The sequence below is a fragment of the Perca flavescens genome, chromosome 4 (genome assembly GCF_004354835.1).
Source record: "Perca flavescens isolate YP-PL-M2 chromosome 4, PFLA_1.0, whole genome shotgun sequence".
NCBI classification, from domain to species: Eukaryota; Metazoa; Chordata; class Actinopteri; order Perciformes; family Percidae; genus Perca; species Perca flavescens.
In genome coordinates, this window is record NC_041334.1 from 13,276,934 (window position 1) to 13,302,884 (window position 25,951).

Genomic DNA, 25,951 nt, shown 5'->3' on the forward strand with positions numbered 1-25,951 from the left:
AATGACCAAAATGTGACTAAAACTAATGTATATATCTGGTGCCAAAATTAGCATTGTTGTGTGAACTCTGTCAAAGTTTCTCTAAAGTGTGTGTGGTGTGTGTGTGTGTGGGCGTGCAGCATGGTTACATAGAGGATGAACCGGACCAGAAGGGTTTGTTTCCGTCGTCCTTCGTCCAGCTTCTCTCAGACTGACATGAACCTGGATCGGTGCAGACCCTGGACCAGTACAGATCCAGACCTCATCAGTCAGCCTGGAGAACCAGAACCAAACCAGAGTACTGAGTACGGTCCAGTCTCAGTTCATGTTGTCCCTGCCTTTTCTTAGTGAAGAATCTAGACCAGACTAGATCTTTACGTAGCTCGGGTCATGTAATAATGTCGCCATGGAGACTGCCTCGCACAAACTGATCAGCAACCATTGAAGTCTGATGTTGACGATACTTTTATTTATTTATTTATTTTTAATTAAAAATAATATGTTATTATATTTTATTTAAACGCACAAATACTTCACTTCAAAGTAGAACAATCCACTTGACTTTTATTTTGAAGTTTAACTTCAACTTTTTTTCTAATTTAATTTTCTAATGTTTGTAATGTTATTGATCCTGTGGAGATCCATCAGCACTTCTGTCCCATTTCAGGCTCCGCCTCCTTAGAGGGGCGGGGCTTACAAGGTCCAGCAAGTGACCAGAGCACAATACTGAAGACCAAAGGATAAATTCAGAGGAGGTGGAGCCTGAAATGGGACACAGTTGATGCTTCCAGCTGCCTTCAATGTCACAAGATATTACGATGCCTCAGTGACTAAGTACGGCAGCTGACACTATTACATAATATTTTTGCTCAGTTTCTTATGAAAACGACACATTATTTTTATTTTTTTCCCATTATAACAAGAGATTTGTTATGATATAATGATACATTTTCTTGTTATCAGTACATACCAAATAATTATTTTACATAACTTATCATTTTATCTAATATGACAAACACTTTTTTGGTTTTTATAACATGTATCTCCGTCAACCAAGTAATGTTTGTTATAACAACGTGACGAGGAGTTTGATAACGTGATTTGTGGTAAAAACAAAACGTTTCTTGTTGAAACGGAATAATTTGGTATCTAGTGATAACAAAACGCCATAATAACATGACCTTAAACAACCTTAGACTGAAATCTGAGCTTTTTTTTTTATCATGGTGGCAGCATTACACTGCCATGAGGAAGAACTTTTATAGACCTCAAATTTCTCAGCAGAATGTTACTCATCTGGGTTTGATTGTCAACATTTACCTCCTAGCTTTTGATAAAAAAGAAAAGAAAAACTCAGTTTGTTTCATGTTTTTATTTCATTGAAAATACCATCGGTGGGTTCATGTTTTAAAATATCACAGTGCTTCTCCGTTTGGTAACTCTGAATGAATGGATGGATTGACGAACAGCAGGTTGTTAAGTGAAACTGACATTTCTTTCTCTTTATTCAAACAGTCACAGTTTAAACATGATGAGCTGAATTAAAGCTATGATAACATACATACATAATACAACATGATTTGTTGATTTGATTTCATCTACACTTTCCTGCATTTCTGATGGTAATAATCTCTAAAAAAAAAAATTTGTGTGAGGAAGTTCATCTTTCTACTATAACTTAGTCTGCAAATTCCTCATTGTTCGTCATCCGGATGTTAAAGCCAGCTCAGGACTCTGGAGGGCTGCTAGTGGCTGAATGTTCCTCATTACGTGGATAGTTTCCCAGTTTACCAGCAGGAGGTTTTTCCTCGAGAAGCCAACAAAGTGTTAAATCTCAGTAAAAAGCTATAAAACAAGCAGATGTTTCACATTAAACTGCAGCTTTAGATGACTCAGCAGTCGGGTTTTAAAAGATCATTCGACTTGTTCCAGACAAACCAGGTAGAACTCTAAACTGCAGCAACGCTAACGTCAGAGCGACAGCTTCCAGATTATAATTCAGCATTTATGATTATTTATAGAGGCCCTCAGTCTGCTTCAAATAAAGTGCTTGTTGGATCGTCTAAAATTCCCTTTCCGACAGCTGCATCCGTCAACTTTTGTCACCAAAGACAGCTGTGTTGGACAGAGCACAGGGAGGCAATGGGATGCAGCCAGGAGCAGTCTGTGATGGCAGGATTTTTTACTCTGCCTTCCAGTGATGCTGTTCGGAAGTTATTATTATTATTAACACATTCTTTTCTAGCATATCCCCGGCCCTTAAAGGTTGTACAACCAAGTTTGTTTGAAGCAGACTGAGCTCTTTACAGAGCTATTTCACAATGGCAGGTTGGTCTAAATCTGGAAATAGATATTAACAGTAATCCTAAAAAAATAATAAAGGAAAACAATAAAGGAAACCAAAAAAGCAAGGCAAGCTCTCACCTTTGACATTTGTTTTGAGACGATTCAAATCTAATTTTCAGTGAGATTGTGGATGAATTTAGTCAATAAATCTGTTATTCTCCTTTTTTAAAACCAGTAACATTAGCTACTGTTACCAGCAAAGGCACTAATTTAGGAGCTACAGCGTGAGATATCTTTCTTATAAAATTTTCAGATGTAAATACCTATGTTCATTTTTTAAAACAAAATCTGACAAAATATTCGTTGACCTTTTTACGCAATACAAATGGAGGTAAAAAAAGCTATTAAAAAGTGACCATGTCTTCGTTTTCGTCAACTAAACACGATCATGTTAAAGTGTTTTCATGCGTTCTTAAGGGCAAATTATACTTTTTTTTTCAAATGCGTCGCTGCTGGATGCAAACTTCGTTCAGTCTGAACTATCTACCATGAGTGGATGTGCTCACCATCCATGTGAAGGCCAAAATGTATGCTTGGATTACGCTGACATAGGTTTCTCTTCTCTTCTCTTCTCTTCGTGGAGTAGCCCTCAGGCAAAACCGAAGCACAGCTGAAAGAAACTATATAACCAATCTAAGACGGAGGATCAATCTCAGATTCAGACTCAAACATTGTCAGTGTGATAATGTCCTGAAACTCCTCTTAGAGCCACAAACATTCAGTCGACTGTGATTGACAATCAGCAACAGTTTTTGTACATTCACAGTACAGGTGTGACAGCCCTTTGAACGCTGTTGTCTCCCTTTGACAGGAAGTCCAGCAGACAGCTGATTCCTCTGCTACCTGCTTGACTGGGCAGTCTCTCTTCATTCATATGGTTGGTTCTTTTTGGTTGGACTTCCATTGCACTACATCTTCCACTCATCCATGCACTGCACACACTGGTAGTGTTGCTTGATTGTTTGACTTTGTTATGTTTTGTTTGATAAATCTTTAGTTGAAAGTCGTGCAGGGTCTACTCGTCCTTGTCATTACCATCAGCTGAGCTGTGACTCGCATACTTACATTACGTCTGTCCATGAAGTTCAACAGTCTGCAGCTTTTCACATCTTAAGTTGTTGCAGAGTTTACCTTTACACCTCACCATTACCTTTGTCAGCTATTGGAGTATAAAAAAAAAACTAGTTAAAATGTTCCTGCTTTAGTCAGTGAAATCAGCTAAAGACCTGCAGACTGCTGAATCATCCTGGACAACATGGAGAAGCTCAAACACCAGCTGAGAACCTCACACAGGCTCCCCCCACTTGCTGCCTCCAGCGCCATATATGGTCGAGACAGGAAGTGTCATTGGCTTACATTCCCAAAATGTAGATGTGAAAGAAAACGTAAGTCTGTCAGGACAGTAAGCGACGGTTCAGGACGGAAGATTCAGTTAGAATAAATGGATGGATTATAAATGATATAAAATATATAAATGAAATGTGGTCGGACAGAGAAGCGACATCATGGCCTCTTAATTCCATTTCTTCTGCAGGGCAAAGTGCTTTGATAAAAAAAAGAGGTTATCCCTGTATATAGTCAATAAAATCCATTAAAAATATATAAAAAGTCTGTGGTTGTTTCCCGCTCAGAGCAAAACTTGTGTGGTCCTTCCACGCAGTCTCAGACAACCGGTCTGTTTGTACAGTGGAGGGTCCCGAAAAACAGTCTGTATGTTCAAGTTGAGCTAGAACTCATTTCAACCAGCAGGAGTCTGCAGAGGGAGGGAATCTAAACCCCACCCAACAGTCCCCGGAAGACTCCGTCCACAGGTAATCCAGGTATGTTCAAATATTGCTGGCCGACAGCGGCTTCAATTCGGCATGCCTGAACGTCTTGACTCAGGACAAACATGGTGATCGACGTGTAAGAAGTATTGTGTGATCCTGTCAATGTAACCAAACCCCTCCCCCCCCCGAAACAAGCCGTGGCAGCCCGGTGTGCCGCAAGCAACCAGACTCAGTCGAATACCAGATAAGATGTAGCTGGTTCTTGGTCAAAACAATTAAGTGGTGAATGATCTGCTGGTCAGTAAGCCGATTGGTCTGTCAGTCAGCAGATCTGTCTCTAGGTCTGTCGGCTGGCCGGCACGTCTGTTGGTCTATATGTAGGTCAGTCTGTAGATCAAAAGGTCCGTAGGCTTGTCTGGGGGTCAGAAGGTCAGTGGTTCCGTCCCAGGTGCAGACTGATCTTGCCCTCCTTGGCGAGCTGGTGGATGATCTGCGTTTCAAATTCGGCGCTGTGGACTCCGGTCTTCCTGAAGGCTCCAGCATAGCGATTCTCCTCCCAGTAGTGATGCCAGTTCCCCTGCTGGTCACCGCCGTAACCGAACACCGACACCTGACCACGGACAGGAAGTGATGCCATGACATACTGCAACTTCATATACTGGGACGCACTACAAAACAAAGTGTGGCATGCTGTACTGTCACTAAACATATTCTCCATTGGTTTTAAAAGTGACGTTTGAAGACTTACTCTGGTACATTATTATGATTATTATGATGATGATGATGATTATGATGATGATGCTCTTTAACTTTATCTTTCTGTCAGTTCTGTTCTCATGGCGTGTTAATGCATTTAGGAGCAAAGACTGTTTGGAAAACTCTCCCTATCCGAGGTGCATTCAAGGATCTGCTGCATTACTACAGTAGATAATGACAACTTTGGTTTGACTGAAATGAAGTTGACTAAAATGTTGTGTAGGATGTTTGGTGTCAGAGATGAAGACACAGACTCTCCCCCCCCTCCCTCCTACCTGGTCACAGGTGTGCAGAGCGAAGATGATGGCCAGCATGCCAGTGGACGGGTAGCGACCGTGGCCCTCGGTCCATCGATCGTGAACATACTTAAAGAACACTGGGTTCACCACCAGAACCTACACGCATATACAGGGTTATATTATTATATGGTCATGCTTAAAGGTATAATATGTAGCATTTTCCTAAAAAACAATGTATAGACTAATACAATATATATATATATATATATATATATATATATATATATATATATATATATATATATATATATATACAAAGTGATGATTGAGAGGGATTGCTTTTGTATTAGTCTATACATATATATATATATATATATATATATATATATATATATATATATATATTTTACAAGTGATGATTGAGAGGGATTGCTTTTGTATTAGTCTATACATATATATATATATATATATATATATATATATATATATATATATATATATACTTTACAAGTGATGATTGAGAGGGATTGCTTTTGTATTAGTCTATACATATATATATATATATATATATATATATATATATATATATATATATATATATATATATATCTGACAGATTTCCCATATTTTGTGTTTTTTATAAGCACTTGATAAGCACCTGCAGTTTGGTTTCATAGGTATAAATAAATAATCTGAAAACAGCTCAACTAAAAGACTAAACTAAACTATATGGACTCAAATCAAAATTAACTGTGGAAAAAAATGTATGTGAAATGTTGCTTTGTCTTCTTTTCTTCACTATTACTGAGGCATTACATTTTAATTATTTAAATAATTTAGGGTTAGCTGTATGGTTAGAGTAGTTAAAAAGGAAAATATGATTATTTTTAAAACAATAACTAATAAAGTATAAAGATGTAGAAGTTGTAAAATGTTTGATTGAATTTATCAAACATTTGTCAAAATGTCACATTATACCTTTAATGTTGATGCAAACTTTAAAATCAGAACTGAAAAACAAAACTTGACTGAAACTTAAGAGCAGAAGTCAAAACTTTCTATTTCTCGAAAAAGAATGTAAACAGTGTAGAGGCAGTAACAGACTGTAAACAGAGCGTGTGGGAGCAACCATCCAACAACGTTTTTGTTTTCACGTTTATTTTTCCTTATCACTCAAACGTGATTTTGTCTTTTCCACAGAGTAGATAAACTGTCCTTACCAGACGAGGCTGTGACGATATGTCACGCATCAAGATCAATTAACACAAATTACCAATTTCCATCAAGCCTAGTTTACTGTAATTGTCACTGCATCTATGCACAGTTTATCAAAATAAAAGTTTATATCAAAATCACACTTTTGGCTCCAACAGAGAGCATGATGGGGTTATTTATTTTACCTTGTCTTTATCAGCCTGCACTCGGTCTTTAACCCTCATGTAGGTCCTGAAAACACACACACACACACACACACACACACACACACACACACACACACACACACACACACACATTACTGGTCAAAATATACCTCAAGTAGTGTATCATATTAGAATATACAGTAGTATTATAGTAGTAACTGTAAGCTGTGAGAATGTATCTATTCTATGTTTACATTAGTATACTATCCAGTCTAGTATCTGTTTGTATAATATATAAAAAAGGTATATATCAATAATATATTTATTCATATTGGTGTACATTTCTGTTTTCATAGTAACATACAACATTTCATACACTGTTTATGTGTCTTGTAATAGCTACATTTTAAATACTGTGCATTTCTATATGTATATTCCCTATGTTTTTTCAAATATATTCTCCAAATAATTGCTGGATTATGAACATATGTTCTTATTTATTTTTTAGATTTTGAATAAATTCCTATTTATATTCATATTGCCCTGTCTGATGTAAATGCTTCATATGTGTACATTTCAAGTAAGTCTGTTTATATTGTATACATGTTGAATATATTCCTAATGAATATTTAATATAATTTATAAAGAATAGCTAAATTATATATAATACAAACATATTATTGAGTACATTTTGCCATTTCTGATGTAAATGTTTCATGTAATCCGTGTCTATTTCATTTACGTATTTGTTAGATTTTTTTAATACATTTTTGTAAATATTCTGGATTTTTGAAACAAATAATTTCAACAAAAATTGAACATTATAAGCTTCATGATGGTAGGATTTATTGCAGGGCGGTTGTATTAGACTGCATTAGTTTTTTTAGTCACACCGCACTACAACAAACAACTGAGTGTATGTCTCTTTATATTTGCTACATTTTGAGTGTATTTGTGTCTATATTTCATACATTTTGACTTGGCCGGTGGACAGCGCGCTGGTCAGCCACTCCAGGTCTCTCAGTTTGAAAGGCAACAGGACGAGGCTGACGCCATGATCAACGTCCACTGCACTTTCCGGGTACAGGAAGTGATGTGTTGTCTGATTCCCTACGTCTTTCTCAAATCCTCGAGTCACCGCCTTGTTCATTCTGTGGAGAAGAAAGGTGAGGAAGATGAGGAGGAAGAGAATGAAGAGAAGGGTAAGATGTGTGTGGACATACGTACCGGATTACGTAGTCGTGGGAGTTGATCAGGTTGCCGCTTTCTGAACCCAGCAAGTTGCCGGAGTTACCAACCACCGCACAACTACGGCAACGGGAGGAAGGGGGCCTGAAGTCCACAGTGGGTGGGGAAATGACCTTGAACATATCTAACATCACTTCCTTCAGAGTATGGTCATTCCCGGACCGCTGAAGACTCTGTGGAGAAGTGCAGCATGTGTTGCATTATTTTTTAATACAGATTTATTAAGGCAAGCTCCATAAAAAACAATTTTTTTATTTTTGTTTTAGCCTGTGAAGGTTTTGGATAAGAGCATAGACCGTATAAACATGGACAAAGTCTCCGTGACGTCACCCATAGGTTTCTAAAAGGAAGCTCAAAGTGGGCGGCTCTGGTGGCTCATGCCGTTGCTATCTTGGCAGGGCCTGTTGCGGCTAACCCGAAAATGGGCAAAGAGATGGAGCTGAGGTGGGCCGAATGAAGTCTATGCTCGCCTCCTGTGATGGCAGCCCACCTGTCACTCACATGGATGTGTTACTTATTAAACTTAGCAACAGAGATCAAAATCGTTTTTATGTTCCAGGATGTATACGTGTTTAATTCTGCTGTAAAGTTGGGCATTTTAACATTGGGGTCTATGGGGATAGACTTCCTTTTGGAACCAGTCTCAAGGGGCCGCTTGATGAACTGCAGTTTTTTGCACTTTCACATTGGCTAAATTTTTCAGCACCGGAGGTTGCTGCTTGGATCAGACTGATGATGTTAGCAGCAGCATTTCCACCCCCTCCACTGCCCCTTTTAATCTACTAATGGTTTCTGCAGCAGGACTTAATCTATAAATGCAGGAAAAAGACTCAGGCATTTGTCTCTTCATTCAGACTGCTGACAGTTTCTACTAAAACAAATTTCATTTTTTATGTTTCTATTCTCTGAAGATACAGATTTTTCATTTTCATTAATGGTACTGACTATTCACTGAAACACATTGTATGACCATCAAGCAGTATATTACACATTCTTCTTTGGTCTTCTAAGAATAAATTTTTGTTCTGTGATTCAGCTGATTTAACAACTCTGTTTTGACACATCAATTAAGTGCTGTCAAGTCACTTACAGTGTGCAGCCTGCAATAATTTTCTGTATAGGGGCTCAGAATGTATTATTGCTCTTACACCACATTCAGTTACTAAAAGGTTCTCTAAGTGAGCTACAACATTTTTCGTAACATACAGCCTGGGCTGTCTACAGAGACCGCATTTTCAGGCAGGCAGCTAGCGGCTAGTGAGGAGATGTTTGCTGCATGTGAAAAAAATATTTGTAGCCTAAAAAACGCGTCACATCACTTAGAACACCTTTACTAAAGAAAGCAAAAAGGACACCGGATGAGCTCATTTATTTACAATGCTTTTTTTTTTTAACTTCTTTTGGTGATTTGATTAACCGCTAAGTTAGGCAGTTTAATATTATCTGCAGTTTAAAAATTGCTTGTAGTATAAAATGATTTAGTAAACAAAATATGAAATACATATGTTGACATAACACATAGGCATACTGTATTCAAAATGTGATTGTGTATAGTATGTTATAAAATTGTAATAAAAAAGTCATGAGTGTTGGTTTATTTTATATTCATGTTTAATATGGTTATTTGTTTATGTATGCACCTTTTACAAAGGCAAATTCCACATAAGTGTACATATTATGGCAATGTAATAAAAAAGTCATCAAAAACAAGTATAGTAGATCATAAAAAAGTCATACTATAGTAGGTCATAAAAAGTCATGAAAATAAAAAAGGATGTAATAAAAAAGGCAGTATAGTATGTCAATAAAAAGTCATAAAAATACAAAAGGATGTAATAAAAAAGGCAGTATAGTATGTCATACAAGTGCAATGAAAAATAAATTATGTAAAAGTATGTTGAAAAAAAGTCACAGTATTGTATATTGGAAAAAAAAAATCACTAAAAAGTTCATAGTATAGTATGTCAGAAAAGAATCATAGTTTGCCGAAAAAAGTCATAGTATATAGTATGTCGGAAAAAACGTCGTCGTATAGTATGTCGATAAAAACCATGAAAGAATCATAGTATAGAAGTCAAAAAACATAAAAGCATGGTATGTCAAAAAAAGTCAGTGTATTATGTTGAAAAAAATCACAAAAAAGGTCATAGTATAGCATGTCGAAAAGAGTCATAGTATAGTATGCCGAAAAAAACATAAAAAGGTCATAGTATAGCATGTCGAAAAGAGTGATAGTATAGTATGTAAAAAAAAAGTCATAGTAACTATACTAAAAAGGTCATAGTATAGCATGTCGAAAAAAAAGAAATAGTATAGTATGTCGGAAAAAAACACAAAAAGGTTACAGTATAGTATGTCGAAAAAACCATAAAAAGGTCATAGTATAGCATGTCGACGAGAGTCATAGTATGTAAGTATGTAAAAAAAAACATAAAAAGGTTATAGTATAGCTTGTCGAAAAGAAGAAGAAAAAAGTCACAGTATAGTATGTCGAAAAAAGTCATAGTATAGTATGTCGAAAAAAGTCATAGTCTGTCAAAAAAGTCATAGTAAAGTATGTAAAAAAAAGTCATAGTATAGTATGTCAAAAAAACATAAAAAGGTCATAGTATAGCATGTTGAAAAGAGTCATAGTATAGTATGTATAAAAAACCATAAAAAGGTCATAGTATAGCATGTTGAAAAGAGTCATAGTATAGTACGTCGAAAAAACCATAAAAAGGTCATAGTATAGCATGTCGAAAAGAGTCATAGTATAGTATGTCGAAAAAAACATGAAAAGGTCATAGTACAGCATGTCGAAAAGAGTCATAGTATAGTATGTCAAAAAAAAAACATGAAAAGGTCATAGTATAGCATGTCGAAAAGAGTCATAGTATAGTATGTAAAAAAGAAAACATAAAAAGGTCATAGTATAGTATAGCATGTCGAAAAGAGTCATAGTATATTTTGTCAAAAATATATAAAAAGGTCATAGTATAGCATGTCAAAAAGAGTCATAGTAAAGTATGTAAAAATAAACATAAAAAGGTCATAGTATAGCATGTCGAAAAGAGTCATAGTATAGTATGGCGAAAACACCATAAAAAGGTCATAGTATAGCATGTCGAAAAGAGTCATAGTATAGTATGCCGAAAAAAACATAAAAAGGTCATAGTATAGCATGTCGAAAAGTCATAGTATAGTATGTCAAAAAAAAACACAAAAAAGTCATAGTATAGCATGTCGAAAAGAAGAAAAAAGTCACAGTATGTTGAAAAAAAGTCATAGTATAGTATGTCGAATAAAGTCATAGTATAGTATGTCAAAAAAAAGTCATAGTAACTATACTAAAAAGGTCATAGTATAGCATGTCGAAAAAAAAGAAATAGTATAGTATGTCGGAAAAAAAACACAAAAAGGTTACAGTATAGTATGTCGAAAAAACCATAAAAAGGTCATAGTATAGCATGTCGACGAGAGTCATAGTATGTAAGTATGTAAAAAAAACATAAAAAGGCTATAGTATAGCTTGTCGAAAAGAAGAAGAAAAAAGTCACAGTATAGTATGTCGAAAAAAAGTCATAGTATAGTATGTCGAAAAAAGTCATAGTAAAGTATGTAAAAAAAAGTCATAGTATAGTATGTCGAAAAAAAACATAAAAAGGTCATAGTATAGCATGTCTAAAAGAGTCATAGTATAGTATGTCAAAAAAACATAAAAAGGTCATAGTATAGCATGTTGAAAAGAGTCATAGTATAGTATGTAAAAAAAACATAAAAAGGTCATAGTATAGCATGTCGAAAAGAGTCATAGTATAGTATGTCGAGAAAAAAACACAAAAAGGTTACAGTATTGTATGTTGAAAAAAAACATAAAAGGTCATAGTATAGCATGTCGAAAAGAGTCATAGTATAGTATGTGGAAAAAACCATAAAAAGGTAATAGTATAGCATGTCGAAAAGAGTCATAGTATAGTATGTAAAAAAGAAAACATAAAAAGGTCATAGTATAGTATAGCATGTTGAAAAGAGTCATAGTATAGTAAGTCAAAAAATACATAAAAAGGTCATAGTATAGCATTTCAAAAAGAGTCATAGTATAGTATGTCGAAAAAAAACATAAAAAGGTTATAGTAAAGCATGTCAAAAAGAAAAAAAAAAGTCACAGTATAGTATGTCAAAAAAAGTCATAGTAACTATACTAAAAAGGTCATAGTATAGCATGTTGAAAAAAAATAAAAAGATCATAGTATAGCATGTCAAAAAGAGTCTAGTATATTATGTCAAAAAAAAACATAAAAAGGTCATAGTATGGCATGTCGAAAAAGAAGAAGAAAAAGTCACAGTATAGTATGTCGAAAAAAGATCATAGTCCTATGTCGAAAAAAGTCATAGTAAAGTATGTCAAAAAAGTAATTGTAACTATACTAAAAAGGTCATAGTATAGCATGTCGAAAAGAATCATAGTATAGTAAGTAAAAAAGAAAACATAAAAAGGTCATAGTATAGCATGTCGAAAAGAGTCATAGTATAGTATGTCAAAAATATATGAAAAGGTCATAGTATAGAATGCCGAAAAAAAATAAAAAGATCATAGTATAGCATGTCGAAAAGAGTCATAGTATAGTATAAAAAAAAACACAAAAAAGTCATAGTATAGCATGTCGAAAAGAAGAAAAAAGTCACAGTATGTCGAAAAAAAGTCATAGTATAGTATGTCGAATGAAGTCATAGTATAGTATGTCAAAAAAAAGTCATAGTAACTATACTAAAAAGGTCATAGTATAGCATGTCGAAAAAAAAGAAATAGTATAGTATGTCGGAAAAAAACAAAAAAAGGTTACAGTATAGTATGTCGAAAAAACCATAAAAAGGTCATAGTATAGCATGTCGACGAGAGTCATAGTATGTAAGTTTGTAAAAAAAACATAAAAAGGCTATAGTATAGCTTGTCGAAAAGAAGAAGAAAAAAGTCACAGTATAGTATGTCGAAAAAAAGTCATAGTATAGTATGTCGAAAAAAGTCATAGTAAAGTATGTAAAAAAAAAAAAGTCATAGTATAGTATGTCGAAAAAAAACATAAAAAGGTCATAGTATAGCATGTCTAAAAGAGTCATAGTATAGTATGTCAAAAAAACATAAAAAGGTCATAGTATAGCATGTTGAAAAGAGTCATAGTATAGTATGTAAAAAAAAACATAAAAAGGTCATAGTATAGCATGTCGAAAAGAGTCATAGTATAGTATGTAAAAAAGAAAACATAAAAAGGTCATAGTATAGTATAGCATGTTGAAAAGAGTCACAGTATAGTAAGTCAAAAAATACATAAAAAGGTCATAGTATAGCATTTCAAAAAGAGTCATAGTATAGTATGTCAAAAATATATAAAAAGGTCATAGTATAGCATGTCAAAAAGAGTCATAGTATATTATGTCAAAAAAACATAAAAAGGTCATAGTATAGCATGTCGAAAAGAAGAAGAAAAAAGTCACAGTATAGTATGTCAAAAAAAAGAGTCATAGTATAGTATGTCAAAAATATATGAAAAGGTCATAGTATAGTATGTCAAAAAAAATAATAAGATCATAGTATAGCATGTCAAAAAGAGTCATAGTATATTATGTAAAAAAAAATAAAAAGGTCATAGTATAGCATGTCAAAAAGAGTCATAGTATATTATGTCAAAAAAACATAAAAAGGTCATAGTATAGCATGTTGAAAAGAAGAAGAAAAAAGTCACAGTATAGTATGTCGAAAAAAGTCATAGTATAGTATGTCGAAAAAAGTCATAGTCTGTCAAAAAAGTCATAGTAAAGTATGTAAAAAAAAGTCATAGTATAGTATGTCAAAAAAACATAAAAAGGTCATAGTATAGCATGTCGACGAGAGTCATAGTATGTAAGTATGTAAAAAAAAACATAAAAAGGTTATAGTATAGCTTGTCGAAAAGAAGAAGAAAAAAGTCACAGTATAGTATGTCGAAAAAAGTCATAGTATAGTATGTCGAAAAAAGTCATAGTCTGTCAAAAAAGTCATAGTAAAGTATGTAAAAAAAAGTCATAGTATAGTATGTCAAAAAAACATAAAAAGGTCATAGTATAGCATGTTGAAAAGAGTCATAGTATAGTATGTATAAAAAACCATAAAAAGGTCATAGTATAGCATGTTGAAAAGAGTCATAGTATAGTACGTCGAAAAAACCATAAAAAGGTCATAGTATAGCATGTCGAAAAGAGTCATAGTATAGTATGTCGAAAAAAACATGAAAAGGTCATAGTACAGCATGTCGAAAAGAGTCATAGTATAGTATGTCAAAAAAAAAACATGAAAAGGTCATAGTATAGCATGTCGAAAAAAGAGTCATAGTATAGTATGTAAAAAAGAAAACATAAAAAGGTCATAGTATAGTATAGCATGTCGAAAAGAGTCATAGTATATTTTGTCAAAAATATATAAAAAGGTCATAGTATAGCATGTCAAAAAGAGTCATAGTAAAGTATGTAAAAATAAACATAAAAAGGTCATAGTATAGCATGTCGAAAAGAGTCATAGTATAGTATGGCGAAAACACCATAAAAAGGTCATAGTATAGCATGTCGAAAAGAGTCATAGTATAGTATGCCGAAAAAAACATAAAAAGGTCATAGTATAGCATGTCGAAAAGTCATAGTATAGTATGTCAAAAAAAACACAAAAAAGTCATAGTATAGCATGTCGAAAAGAAGAAAAAAGTCACAGTATGTTGAAAAAAAGTCATAGTATAGTATGTCGAATAAAGTCATAGTATAGTATGTCAAAAAAAAGTCATAGTAACTATACTAAAAAGGTCATAGTATAGCATGTCGAAAAAAAAGAAATAGTATAGTATGTCGGAAAAAAACACAAAAAGGTTACAGTATAGTATGTCGAAAAAACCATAAAAAGGTCATAGTATAGCATGTCGACGAGAGTCATAGTATGTAAGTATGTAAAAAAAACATAAAAAGGCTATAGTATAGCTTGTCGAAAAGAAGAAGAAAAAAGTCACAGTATAGTATGTCGAAAAAAAGTCATAGTATAGTATGTCGAAAAAAGTCATAGTAAAGTATGTAAAAAAAAAAAGTCATAGTATAGTATGTCGAAAAAAAACATAAAAAGGTCATAGTATAGCATGTCTAAAAGAGTCATAGTATAGTATGTCAAAAAAAAACATAAAAAGGTCATAGTATAGCATGTTGAAAAGAGTCATAGTATAGTATGTAAAAAAAAACATAAAAGGTCATAGTATAGCATGTCGAAAAGAGTCATAGTATAGTATGTCGAGAAAAAAACACAAAAAGGTTACAGTATTGTATGTTGAAAAAAAAAAATAAAAGGTCATAGTATAGCATGTCGAAAAGAGTCATAGTATAGTATGTGGAAAAAACCATAAAAAGGTAATAGTATAGCATGTCGAAAAGAGTCATAGTATAGTATGTAAAAAAGAAAACATAAAAAGGTCATAGTATAGTATAGCATGTTGAAAAGAGTCATAGTATAGTAAGTCAAAAAATACATAAAAAGGTCATAGTATAGCATTTCAAAAAGAGTCATAGTATAGTATGTCGAAAAAAAACATAAAAAGGTTATAGTAAAGCATGTCAAAAAGAAGAAAAAAAAAGTCACAGTATAGTATGTCAAAAAAAGTCATAGTAACTATACTAAAAAGGTCATAGTATAGCATGTTGAAAAAAAATAAAAAGATCATAGTATAGCATGTCAAAAAGAGTCTAGTATATTATGTCAAAAAAACATAAAAAGGTCATAGTATGGCATGTCGAAAAGAAGAAGAAAAAAGTCACAGTATAGTATGTCGAAAAAAGATCATAGTAGCCTATGTCGAAAAAAGTCATAGTAAAGTATGTCAAAAAAGTAATTGTAACTATACTAAAAAGGTCATAGTATAGCATGTCGAAAAGAATCATAGTATAGTAAGTAAAAAAGAAAACATAAAAAGGTCATAGTATAGCATGTCGAAAAGAGTCATAGTATAGTATGTCAAAAATATATGAAAAGGTCATAGTATAGAATGCCGAAAAAAAATAAAAAGATCATAGTATAGCATGTCGAAAAGAGTCATAGTATAGTATAAAAAAAAACACAAAAAAGTCATAGTATAGCATGTCGAAAAGAAGAAAAAAGTCACAGTATGTCGAAAAAAAGTCATAGTATAGTATGTCGAATGAAGTCATAGTATAGTATGTCAAAAAAAAGTCATAGTAACTATACTAAAAAGGTCATAGTATAGCATGTCGAAAAAAAAGAAATAGTATAGTATGTCGGAAAAAAACACAAAAAGGTTACAGTATAGTATGTCGAAAAAACCATAAAAAGGTCATAGTATAGCATGTCGACGAGAGTCATAGTATGTAAGTTTGTAAAAAAAACATAAAAAGGCTATAGTATAGCTTGTCGAAAAGAAGAAGAAAAAAGTCACAGTATAGTATGTCGAAAAAAAGTCATAGTATAGTATGTCGAAAAAAGTCATAGTAAAGTATGTAAAAAAAAGTCATAGTATAGTATGTCGAAAAAAAACATAAAAAGGTCATAGTATAGCATGTCTAAAAGAGTCATAGTATAGTATGTCAAAAAAACATAAAAAGGTCATAGTATAGCATGTTGAAAAGAGTCATAGTATAGTATGTAAAAAAAAACATAAAAAGGTCATAGTATAGCATGTCGAAAAGAGTCATAGTATAGTATGTAAAAAAGAAAACATAAAAAGGTCATAGTATAGTATAGCATGTTGAAAAGAGTCACAGTATAGTAAGTCAAAAAATACATAAAAAGGTCATAGTATAGCATTTCAAAAAGAGTCATAGTATAGTATGTCAAAAATATATAAAAAGGTCATAGTATAGCATGTCAAAAAGAGTCATAGTATATTATGTCAAAAAAAACATAAAAAGGTCATAGTATAGCATGTCGAAAAGAAGAAGAAAAAAGTCACAGTATAGTATGTCAAAAAAAAGAGTCATAGTATAGTATGTCAAAAATATATGAAAAGGTCATAGTATAGTATGTCAAAAAAAATAATAAGATCATAGTATAGCATGTCAAAAAGAGTCATAGTATATTATGTAAAAAAAAAAAAAAAAAGGTCATAGTATAGCATGTCAAAAAGAGTCATAGTATATTATGTCAAAAAAACATAAAAAGGTCATAGTATAGCATGTTGAAAAGAAGAAGAAAAAAGTCACAGTATAGTATGTCGAAAAAAGATCATAGTATAGTATGTCGAAAAAAGTCATAGTAAAGTATTTAAAAAAAAACTTCATAGTATAGTATGTTGAAAAAAAGTCATTGTATAGTTTGTAAAAAAAGGAATAGGAACTATACTAAAAAGGTCATAGTATAGCATGTCGAAAAGAATCATAGTATAGTAAGTAAAAAAAACATAAAACGGTCATAGTACAGCATGTCGAAAAGAGTCATAGTATAGTATGTCAAAAAAAAATTAAAAGATCATAGTATAGCATGTCAAAAAGAGTCATAGTATATTTTGTCAAAAAAACATAAAAAGGTCATAGTATGGCATGTCGAAAAGAAGAAGAAAAAAGACATAGTATAGAATGTTGAAAAAAACAAAAAGGTCATAGTATAGCATGTCGAAAAGAGTCATAGTATAGTATGTCAAAAAAACATAAAAAGGTTATAGTATAGCATGTCGAAAAGAGTCATAGTATAGTATGTCAAAAAAACATAAAAAGGTCAAAGTATAGCATGTTGAAAAGAGTCATAGTATAGTATGTAAAAAAAACATAAAAAGGTCACAGTATAGCATGTCGAAAAGAGTCATAGTACAGTATGTCGAAAAAAAACACAAAAAGGTTACAGTATTGTATGTTGAAAAAAGTTATAGTATAGTATGTAAAAAAAGTAATAGTAACTATACTAAAAAGGTCATAGTATAGCATGTCGAAAAGAATCATAGTAAGTAAAAAAACCATAAAATGGTCATAGTATAGCATGTCGAAAAGAGTCATAGTATAGTATGTCAAAAATATATGAAAAGGTCATAGTATAGCATGTCAAAAAGAGTCATAGTATAGTATGTCAAAAATAAATAAAAAGATCATAGTATAGCATGTCGAAAAGAGTCATCGTATAGTATGTCGAAAAAAACAGAAAAGGTCAGTATAGCATATAGAAAAGAGTCATAGTATAGTATGTCGAAAAAAACAGAAAAGGTCAGTATAGCATATAAAAAAGAGTCATAGTATAGTATGTCGAAAAAACATAAAAAGGTCATAGTATAGCATGTCGAAAAGAGTCATAGTATAGTATGTCAATAAGAACATAAAAAGGTCATAGTATAAGCATGTCGAAAAGAGTCATAGTATAGTATGTCAAAAAAAAACATAAAAAGGTCATAGTAAAAGCATGTCGAAAAGAGTCATAGTATAGTATGTAAAAAAGAAAACATAAAAAGGTCATAGCATAGCATGTCGAAAAGAGTCATAGTATAGTAAGTAAAAAAAAACATAAAATGGTCATAGTATAGCATGTCGAAAAGAGTCATAGTATAGTATGTAAAAAAGAAAACATAAAAAGGTCATAGTATAGCATGTCGAAAAGAGTCATAGTATAGTATTAAAAAAGAAAACATAAAAAGGTCATAGTATAGCATGTCGAAAAGAGTCATAGTATAGTAAGTAAAAAAAAAAAAAATGGTCATAGTATAGCATGTCGAAAAGAGTCATAGTATAGTATGTAAAAAAGAAAACATAAAAAGGTCATAGTATAGCATGTCAAAAAGAGTCATAGTATAGTATGTCAAAAATATATGAAAAGGTCATAGTATAGCATGTCGAAAAGAGTCATAGTATAGTATGTCAAAAAAATAAAAAGATCACAGTATAGCATGTCAAAAAGAGTCATAGTATATTATGTCAAAAAAACATAAAAAGGTCATAGTATAGCATGTCGAAAAGAAGAAGAAAAAAGTCACAGTATAGTATGTCAAAAAAAGATCATAGTATAGTATGTTGAAAAAAAATAAAAAGATCATAGTATAGTATGTTGAAAAAAGTCATAGTATAGTATGTAAAAAAAGTAATAGTAACTATACTAAAAAGGTCATAGTATAGCATGTCGAAAAGAGTCATAGTATAGTAAGTAAATAAAAACATAAAACGGTCATAATACAGCATGTCGAAAAGAGTCATAGTATAGTATGTCAAAAATATATGAAAAGGTCATAGTATAGCATGTCGAAAAGAGTCATAGTATAGTATGTCAAAAAAAAATAAAAAGATCACAGTATAGCATGTCGAAAAGAGTCATAGTATAGTATGTCGAAAAAAACAGAAAAGGTCAGTATAGCATATAGAAAAGAGTCATAGTATAGTATGTCGAAAAAACATAAAAAGGTCATAGTATAGCATGTCGAAAAGAGTCATAGTCTAGTATGTCAATAAAAACATAAAAAGGTCATAGTATAAGCATGACGAAAAGAGTCATAGTATAGTATGTCAAACAAAAACACAAAAAGGTCATAGTATAGCATGTCAAAAAGAGTCATAGTATAGTAAGTAAAAAAAAAACATAAAACGGTCATAGTATAGCATGTCGAAAAGAGTCATAGTATAGTATGTCAAAAATATATGAAAAGGTCATAGTATAGCATGTCGAAAAGAGTCATAGTATAGTATGTCGGAAAAAAAGAAAAGAAATAGTATAAGCATGTCGAAAAGAGTCATAGTATATTATGTGAAAAAAAACATAGATTTTATAGTATAGCATGTCGAAAAGAGTTATAGTATAGTATGTCAAAAAAACATAAAAAGGTCATAGTATAGCATGTCAAAAAGAGTCATAGTATAGTATGTCAAAAAAAACATGAACAGGTCATAGTATAGCATGTCGAAAAGAAGAAGAAAAAAGTCACAGTATAGTATGTCGAAAAAAGATCATAGTATAGTATGTCGAAAAAAGTCATAGTAAAGTATGTCAAAAAATAGTTATAGTAGAGTATGTTGAAAAAAGTCATAGTATAGTATGTAAAAAATAGTTAATAGTAAGTATAGTATGTCGAAAAAGTCATAGTATAGCATGTCGAAAAAAATCGTAATAGTAACTATGTCAAAAATATATGAAAAGGTCATAGTATAGCATGTCGAAAAGAGTCATAGTATAGTATGTCAAAAAAAAAGTCAGAAATAGTATAGTATAGTATGTCAAAAAGTAATAGTAAAAACAAAAAAAGTCATAGTATAGTATGTCAAAAAAAAAGAAAAGAAATAGTATAGTGTGTCAATAAAAACATAAAAAAGTCACAGTATAGTATGTCGAAAAAAGGTTGAAAAAAGTCATAGTATGTCAAAAAAAACATAAAAAAGTCACAGTATAGTATGTCGAAAAAAGGTTGAAAAAAGTCATAGTATGTCAAAGAAAACATAAAAAAGTCACAGTATAGTATGTCGAAAAAAGGTTGAAAAAAGTCATAGTATGTCAAAAAAAGTCATAGTACAGTATGTCAAAAAAGTCATAGTATAGTATGTTGAAAAAAGTCATAGTATAGTATGTCAAAAAGAGTCATAGTAACTATACTAAAAAGGTCCTAGTATAGCATGTCGAAGAAAAAAACACAAAAAGGTTACAGTACAGTATGTCGAAAAAACCATAAAAGGTCATAGTATAGTATGTCAAAAAAAAACATAAAAAAGTCATAGTATAAGCATGTCGAAAAGAGTCATAGTATAGTATGTCAAAAAAAACAGAAAAATGTCATAGTATAGCATGTCGAAAAGAAGAAGAAAAAAGTCACAGTATAGTATGTCGAAAAAAAGTCATAGTATAGTATGTCAACAAAAAAGTCCTAGTAACTATACTAAAAAGGTCATAGTGTAACATGTCGAAAAGAGTCATAGTATAGCATGTCGAAAAAAAAGAAATAGTATAGTATGTCGAAAAAAAACACAAAAAGGTTACAGTATAGTATGTCGAAAAAAACATAAAAGGTCATAGTATTGCATGTCGAAAAGAGTCATAGTATAGTATGTAAAAAAAACATAAAAACGTCATAGTATAGCATGTCGATAAAAGTCATAGTATAGTATGTCAAAAAAAACATAAAAAAGGTCATAGTATAGCATGTCAAAAAGAGTCATAGTATAGTATGTCAAAAAAAAAACATAAAACGGTCATAGTATAGCATGTTGAAAAGAGTCATAGTATAGTATGTCAAAAATATATGAAAAGGTCATAGTATAGCATGTCGAAAAGAGTCATAGTATAGTATGTCGCAAAAAAAGAAAAGAAATAGTATAGTAGATCAAAGAAAAAACACAAAAAGGTCATAGTATAGCATGTCAAAGAGAGTCATACTATAGTAGGTCAAAAAAATCCATAAAAAGGTCATAGTATAAGCATGTCGAAAAGAGTCATAGTATAGTATGTGAAAAAAAACATAGATTTTATAGTATAGCATGTCGAAAAGAGTTATAGTATAGTATGTCAAAAAAACATAAAAAGGTCATAGTATAGCATGTCGAAAAGAGTCATAGTATAGTATGTCAAAAAAAACATGAACAGGTCATAGTATAGCATGTCGAAAAGAAGAAGAAAAAAGTCACAGTATAGTATGTCAAAAAAAGATCATAGTATAGTATGTCGAAAAAAGTCATAGTAAAGTATGTCAAAAAAAAGTTATAGTATAGTATGTTGAAAAAAGTCATAGTATAGTATGTAAAAAAAGTAATAGTAACTATACTAAAAAGGACATAGTATAGCATGTCGAAAAGAATCATAGTATAGTATGTCAAAAATATATGAAAAGGTCATAGTATAGCATGTCGAAAAGAGTCATAGTATAGTACAAAAAAAAATAAAAAGATCATAGTATAGCATGTCGAAAAGAGTCATAGTATAGTAAGTAAAAAAAAAACATAAAACGGTCACAGTATAGCATGTCGAAAAGAGTCATAGTATAGTATGTCAAAAATATATGAAAAGGTCATAGTATAGCATGTCGAAAAGAGTCATAGTATAGTATGTCGGAAAAAAAGAAAATAAATAGTATAGTAGATCAAAGAAAAAACACAAAAAGGTCATAGTATAGCATGTCAAAGAGAGTCATAGTATAGTATGTCAAAAAAAAACATAAAAAGGTCATAGTATAAGCATGTCGAAAAGAGTCATAGTATAGTATGTGAAAAAAAACAGATTTTATAGTATAGCATGTCAAAAAGAGTTATAGTATAGTATGTCAAAAAAAACATAAAAAGGTCATAGTATAGCATGTCGAAAAGAGTCATAGTATAGTATGTCAAAAAAAACATGACCAGGTCATAGTATAGCATGTCGAAAAGAAGAAGAAAAAAGTCACAGTATAGTATGTCGAAAAAAAGTCATAGTATAGTATGTCGAAAAAAGTCTTAGTATAGCATGTCAACAAAAAAGTCCTAGTAACTATACTAAAAAGGTCATAGTATAGCATGTCGAAAAGAGTCAGTATAGTATGTCAAAAAAAACATAAAAAAGTCACAGTATAGTATGTCGAAAAAAGGTTGAAAAAAGTCATAGTATGTCAAAAAAAGTCATAGTATGTCAAAAAAAGTCATAGTAAAGTATGTCAAAAAAGTCATAGTATAGTATGTTGAAAAAAGTCATAGTATTGTATGTCAAAAAGAGTCATAGTAACTATACTAAAAAGGTAATAGTATAGCATGTCGAAAAGAGTCATAGTATAGTATGTCGAAAAAAAAGAAAAGAAATAGTATAGCATGTCGAAGAAAAAAACACAAAAAGGTTAAAGTACAGTATGTCGAAAAAACCATAAAGGTCATAGTATAGCATGTCGAAGAGAGTCATAGTATAGTATGTCGAAAAAAACATAAAAGGTCATAGTATAGCATGTCGAAAAGAGTCATAGTATAGTATGTAAAAAAAAACATAAAAAGGTCATAGTATAAGCATGTCGAAAAGAGTCATAGTATAGTATGTCAAAAAAAAAAAGAAAAATGTCATAGTATAGCATGTCGAAAAGAAGAAGAAAAAAGTCACAGTATAGTATGTCGAAAAAAGTCATAGTATAGTATGTCAACAAAAAAGTCCTAGTAACTATACTAAAAAGGTCATAGTATAGCATGTCGAAAAGAGTCAGTATTGTATGTCAAAAAAAACATAAAAAAGTCACAGTATAGTATGTCGAAAAAAGGTTGAAAAAAGTCATAGTATGTCAAAAGTCATAGTATGTCAAAAAAAGTCATAGTAAAGTATGTCAAAAAAGTTATAGTATAGTATGTTGAAAAAAGTCATAGTATAGTATGTCAAAAAGAGTCATAGTAACTATACTAAAAAGGTCATAGTATAGCATGTCGAAAAGAATCATAGTATAGTATGTCAAAAATATATGAAAAGGTCATAGTATAGCATGTCAAAAAGAGTCATAGTATAGTACAAAAAAAAAAAATAAAAAGATCATAGTATAGCATGTCGAAAAGAGTCATAGTATAGTAAGTAAAAAAAAAAAACGGTCACAGTATAGCATGTCGAAAAGAGTCATAGTATAGTATGTCAAAAATATATGAAAAGGTCATAGTATAGCATGTCGAAAAGAGTCATAGTATAGTATGTCGGAAAAAAAGAAAAGAAATAGTATAGTAGATCAAAGAAAAAACACAAAAAGGTCATAGTATAGCATGTCAAAGAGAGTCATAGTATAGTATGTCAAAAAAAAACATAAAAAGGTCATAGTATAAGCATCTCGAAAAGAGTCATAGTATAGTATGTGAAAAAAAACATAGATTTTATAGTATAGCATGTCAAAAAGAGTTATAGTATAGTATGTCAAAAAAAACATAAAAAGGTCATAGTAGAGCATGTCGAAAAGAGTCATAGTATAGTATGTCAAAAAAAACATGACCAGGTCATAGTATAGCATGTCGAAAAGAAGAAGAAAAAAGTCACAGTATAGTATGTCGAAAAAAATGTCATAGTATAGTATGTCGAAAAAAGTCTTAGTATAGCATGTCAACAAAAAAGTCCTAGTAACTATACTAAAAAGGTCATAGTATAGCATGTCGAAAAGAGTCAGTACAGTATGTAAAAAAAAACATAAAAAAGTCACAGTATAGTATGTCGAAAAAAGGTTGAAAAAAGTCATAGTATGTCAAAAAAAGTCATAGTAAAGTATGTCAAAAAAGTCATAGTATAGTATGTTGAAAAAGAGTCATAGTAACTATACTAAAAAGGTCATAGTATAGCATGTCGAAAAGAGTCATAGTATAGTATGTCGAAAAAAAAGAAAAGAAATAGTAAAGCATGTCGAAGAAAAAAACACAAAAAGGTTAAAGTACAGTATGTCAAAAAAACCATAAAAGGTCATAGTATAGCATGTCGAAGAGAGTCATAGTATAGTATGTCGAAAAAAACATAAAAGGTCATAGTATAGCATGTCGAAAAGAGTCATAGTATAGTATGTAAAAAAAAACATAAAAAGGTCATAGTATAAGCATGTCGAAAAGAGTCATAGTATAGTATGTCAAAAAAACAGAAAAATGTCATAATATAGCATGTCGAAAAGAAGAAGAAAAAAGTCACAGTATAGTATGTCGAAAAAAGTCATAGTATAGTATGTCAACAAAAAAGTCCTAGTAACTATACTAAAAAGGTCATAGTATAGCATGTCGAAAAGAGTCATAATATAGCATGTCGAAAAAAAAGAAATAGTATAGTATGTCGAAAAAAAACACAAAAAGGTTACAGTATAGTATGTCAAAAAAACATAAAAGGTCATAGTATTGCATGTCGAAAAGAGTCATAGTATAGTATGTAAAAAAAACATAAAAACGTCATAGTAAAGTATGTCAAAAAAGTCATAGTATAGTATGTTGAAAAAAGTCATAGTATAGTATGTCAAAAAGAGTCATAGTAACTATACTAAAAAGGTCATAGTATAGCATGTCGAAAAGAGTCATAGTATAGTATGTCGAAAAAAAAGAAAAGAAATAGTATAGCATGTCGAAGAAAAAAACACAAAAAGGTTAAAGTACAGTATGTCGAAAAAACCATAAAAGGTCATAGTATAGCATGTCGAAGAGAGTCATAGTATAGTATGTCGAAAAAAACATAAAAGGTCATAGTATAGCATGTCGAAAAGAGTCATAGTATAGTATGTAAAAATATAAATAAAAAGGTCATAGTATAAGCATGTCGAAAAGAGTCATAGTATAGTATGTCAAAAAAAACAGAAAAATGTCATAGTATAGCATGTCGAAAAGAAGAAGAAAAAAGTCACTGTATAGTATGTCGAAAAAAGTCATAGTATAGTATGTCAACAAAAAGTCCTAGTAACTATACTAAAAAGGTCATAGTATAGCATGTCGAAAAGAGTCATAGTATAGCATGTCCAAAAAAAAGAAATAGTATAGTATGTCGAAAAAAAACACAAAAAGGTTACAGTATAGTATGTCGAAAAAAACATAAAAGGTCATAGTATTGCATGTCGAAAAGAGTCATAGTATAGTATGTAAAAAAAACATAAAAACGTCATAGAATAGCATGTCGATAAAAGTCATAGTATAGTATGTCAAAAAAAACATAAAAAAGGTCATAGTATAGCATGTCGAAAAGAGTCATAGTATAGTATGTCAAAAAAACAAAAAGGTCATAGTAAAGCATGTCGAAAAGAAGAAAAAAAAAGTCACAGTATAATATGTCGAAAAAAGTCCTTTGTCAAAAAAAGTCATAGTATAGTATGTCGAAAAATGTCATAGTATAGTATATCAAAAAAAGTCATAGTAACTATACTAAAAAGGTCATAGTATAGCATGTCAAAAAGAGTCATCGTATAGTATGTCAGAAAAAAAGTCATAGTATAGTATGCCGAAACAAGTCATAGTATGTCAAAAAACATAAAATGGTCATAGTATATTATGTTGAAAAAAACAAAAAAGTCATAGTATAGTACATGGAAAAAAAGGTCATGGTATAGTACAGTGGTCTGCAACCTTTTTGATATGAAGTGCCTGTTTCAAAATTTCTTGTTTATTAGTGTGCCATGTCAACATTAAGTTTAATTATGACACCACATCAAAATGTAATGAATCTGTAATTTTATTCCATAGCAACATTTGATAACATTTATTTCCCATAATCAAAAAAGTTTAATTATATCTGGAGTACGATACAAGGCTGCCATCCTCATGAAAACATCCACATCTGAGTTGAAATCATTAACCTTACCTTTATTATATTAAATGTTAATCAAAAATGATTCACACCTTCCCAAAATCCACACACCCAACC

The 25,951-nt window shown here is 31.2% G+C and overlaps 2 protein-coding genes across 6 annotated transcripts in view; one reads left to right on the top strand and one right to left on the bottom strand.

The window, feature by feature from the left end:
• Positions 1–1,335, top strand: part of unm_sa1614 (un-named sa1614) — a 25,760-nt gene extending 24,425 nt beyond the window's left edge. For all 3 annotated transcript variants that reach the window (XM_028576575.1, XM_028576577.1, XM_028576576.1), the window contains exon 28: positions 120–1,335. In XM_028576575.1, coding sequence (XP_028432376.1) covers positions 120–194 — 75 coding nt within the window. In that variant the 3' untranslated portion in view covers positions 195–1,335. The remainder of the gene's footprint in view (positions 1–119) is intronic.
• Positions 1,333–25,951, bottom strand: part of st3gal8 (ST3 beta-galactoside alpha-2,3-sialyltransferase 8) — a 46,222-nt gene continuing 21,603 nt past the window's right edge. For all 3 annotated transcript variants that reach the window (XM_028576581.1, XM_028576580.1, XM_028576579.1), the window contains exons 5-9: positions 7,678–7,871; positions 7,422–7,601; positions 6,490–6,535; positions 5,126–5,245; positions 1,333–4,704 (exon numbers count right to left, since the gene is read on the bottom strand). In XM_028576581.1, coding sequence (XP_028432382.1) covers positions 4,525–4,704; positions 5,126–5,245; positions 6,490–6,535; positions 7,422–7,601; positions 7,678–7,871 — 720 coding nt within the window. In that variant the 3' untranslated portion in view covers positions 1,333–4,524. The remainder of the gene's footprint in view (positions 4,705–5,125; positions 5,246–6,489; positions 6,536–7,421; positions 7,602–7,677; positions 7,872–25,951) is intronic.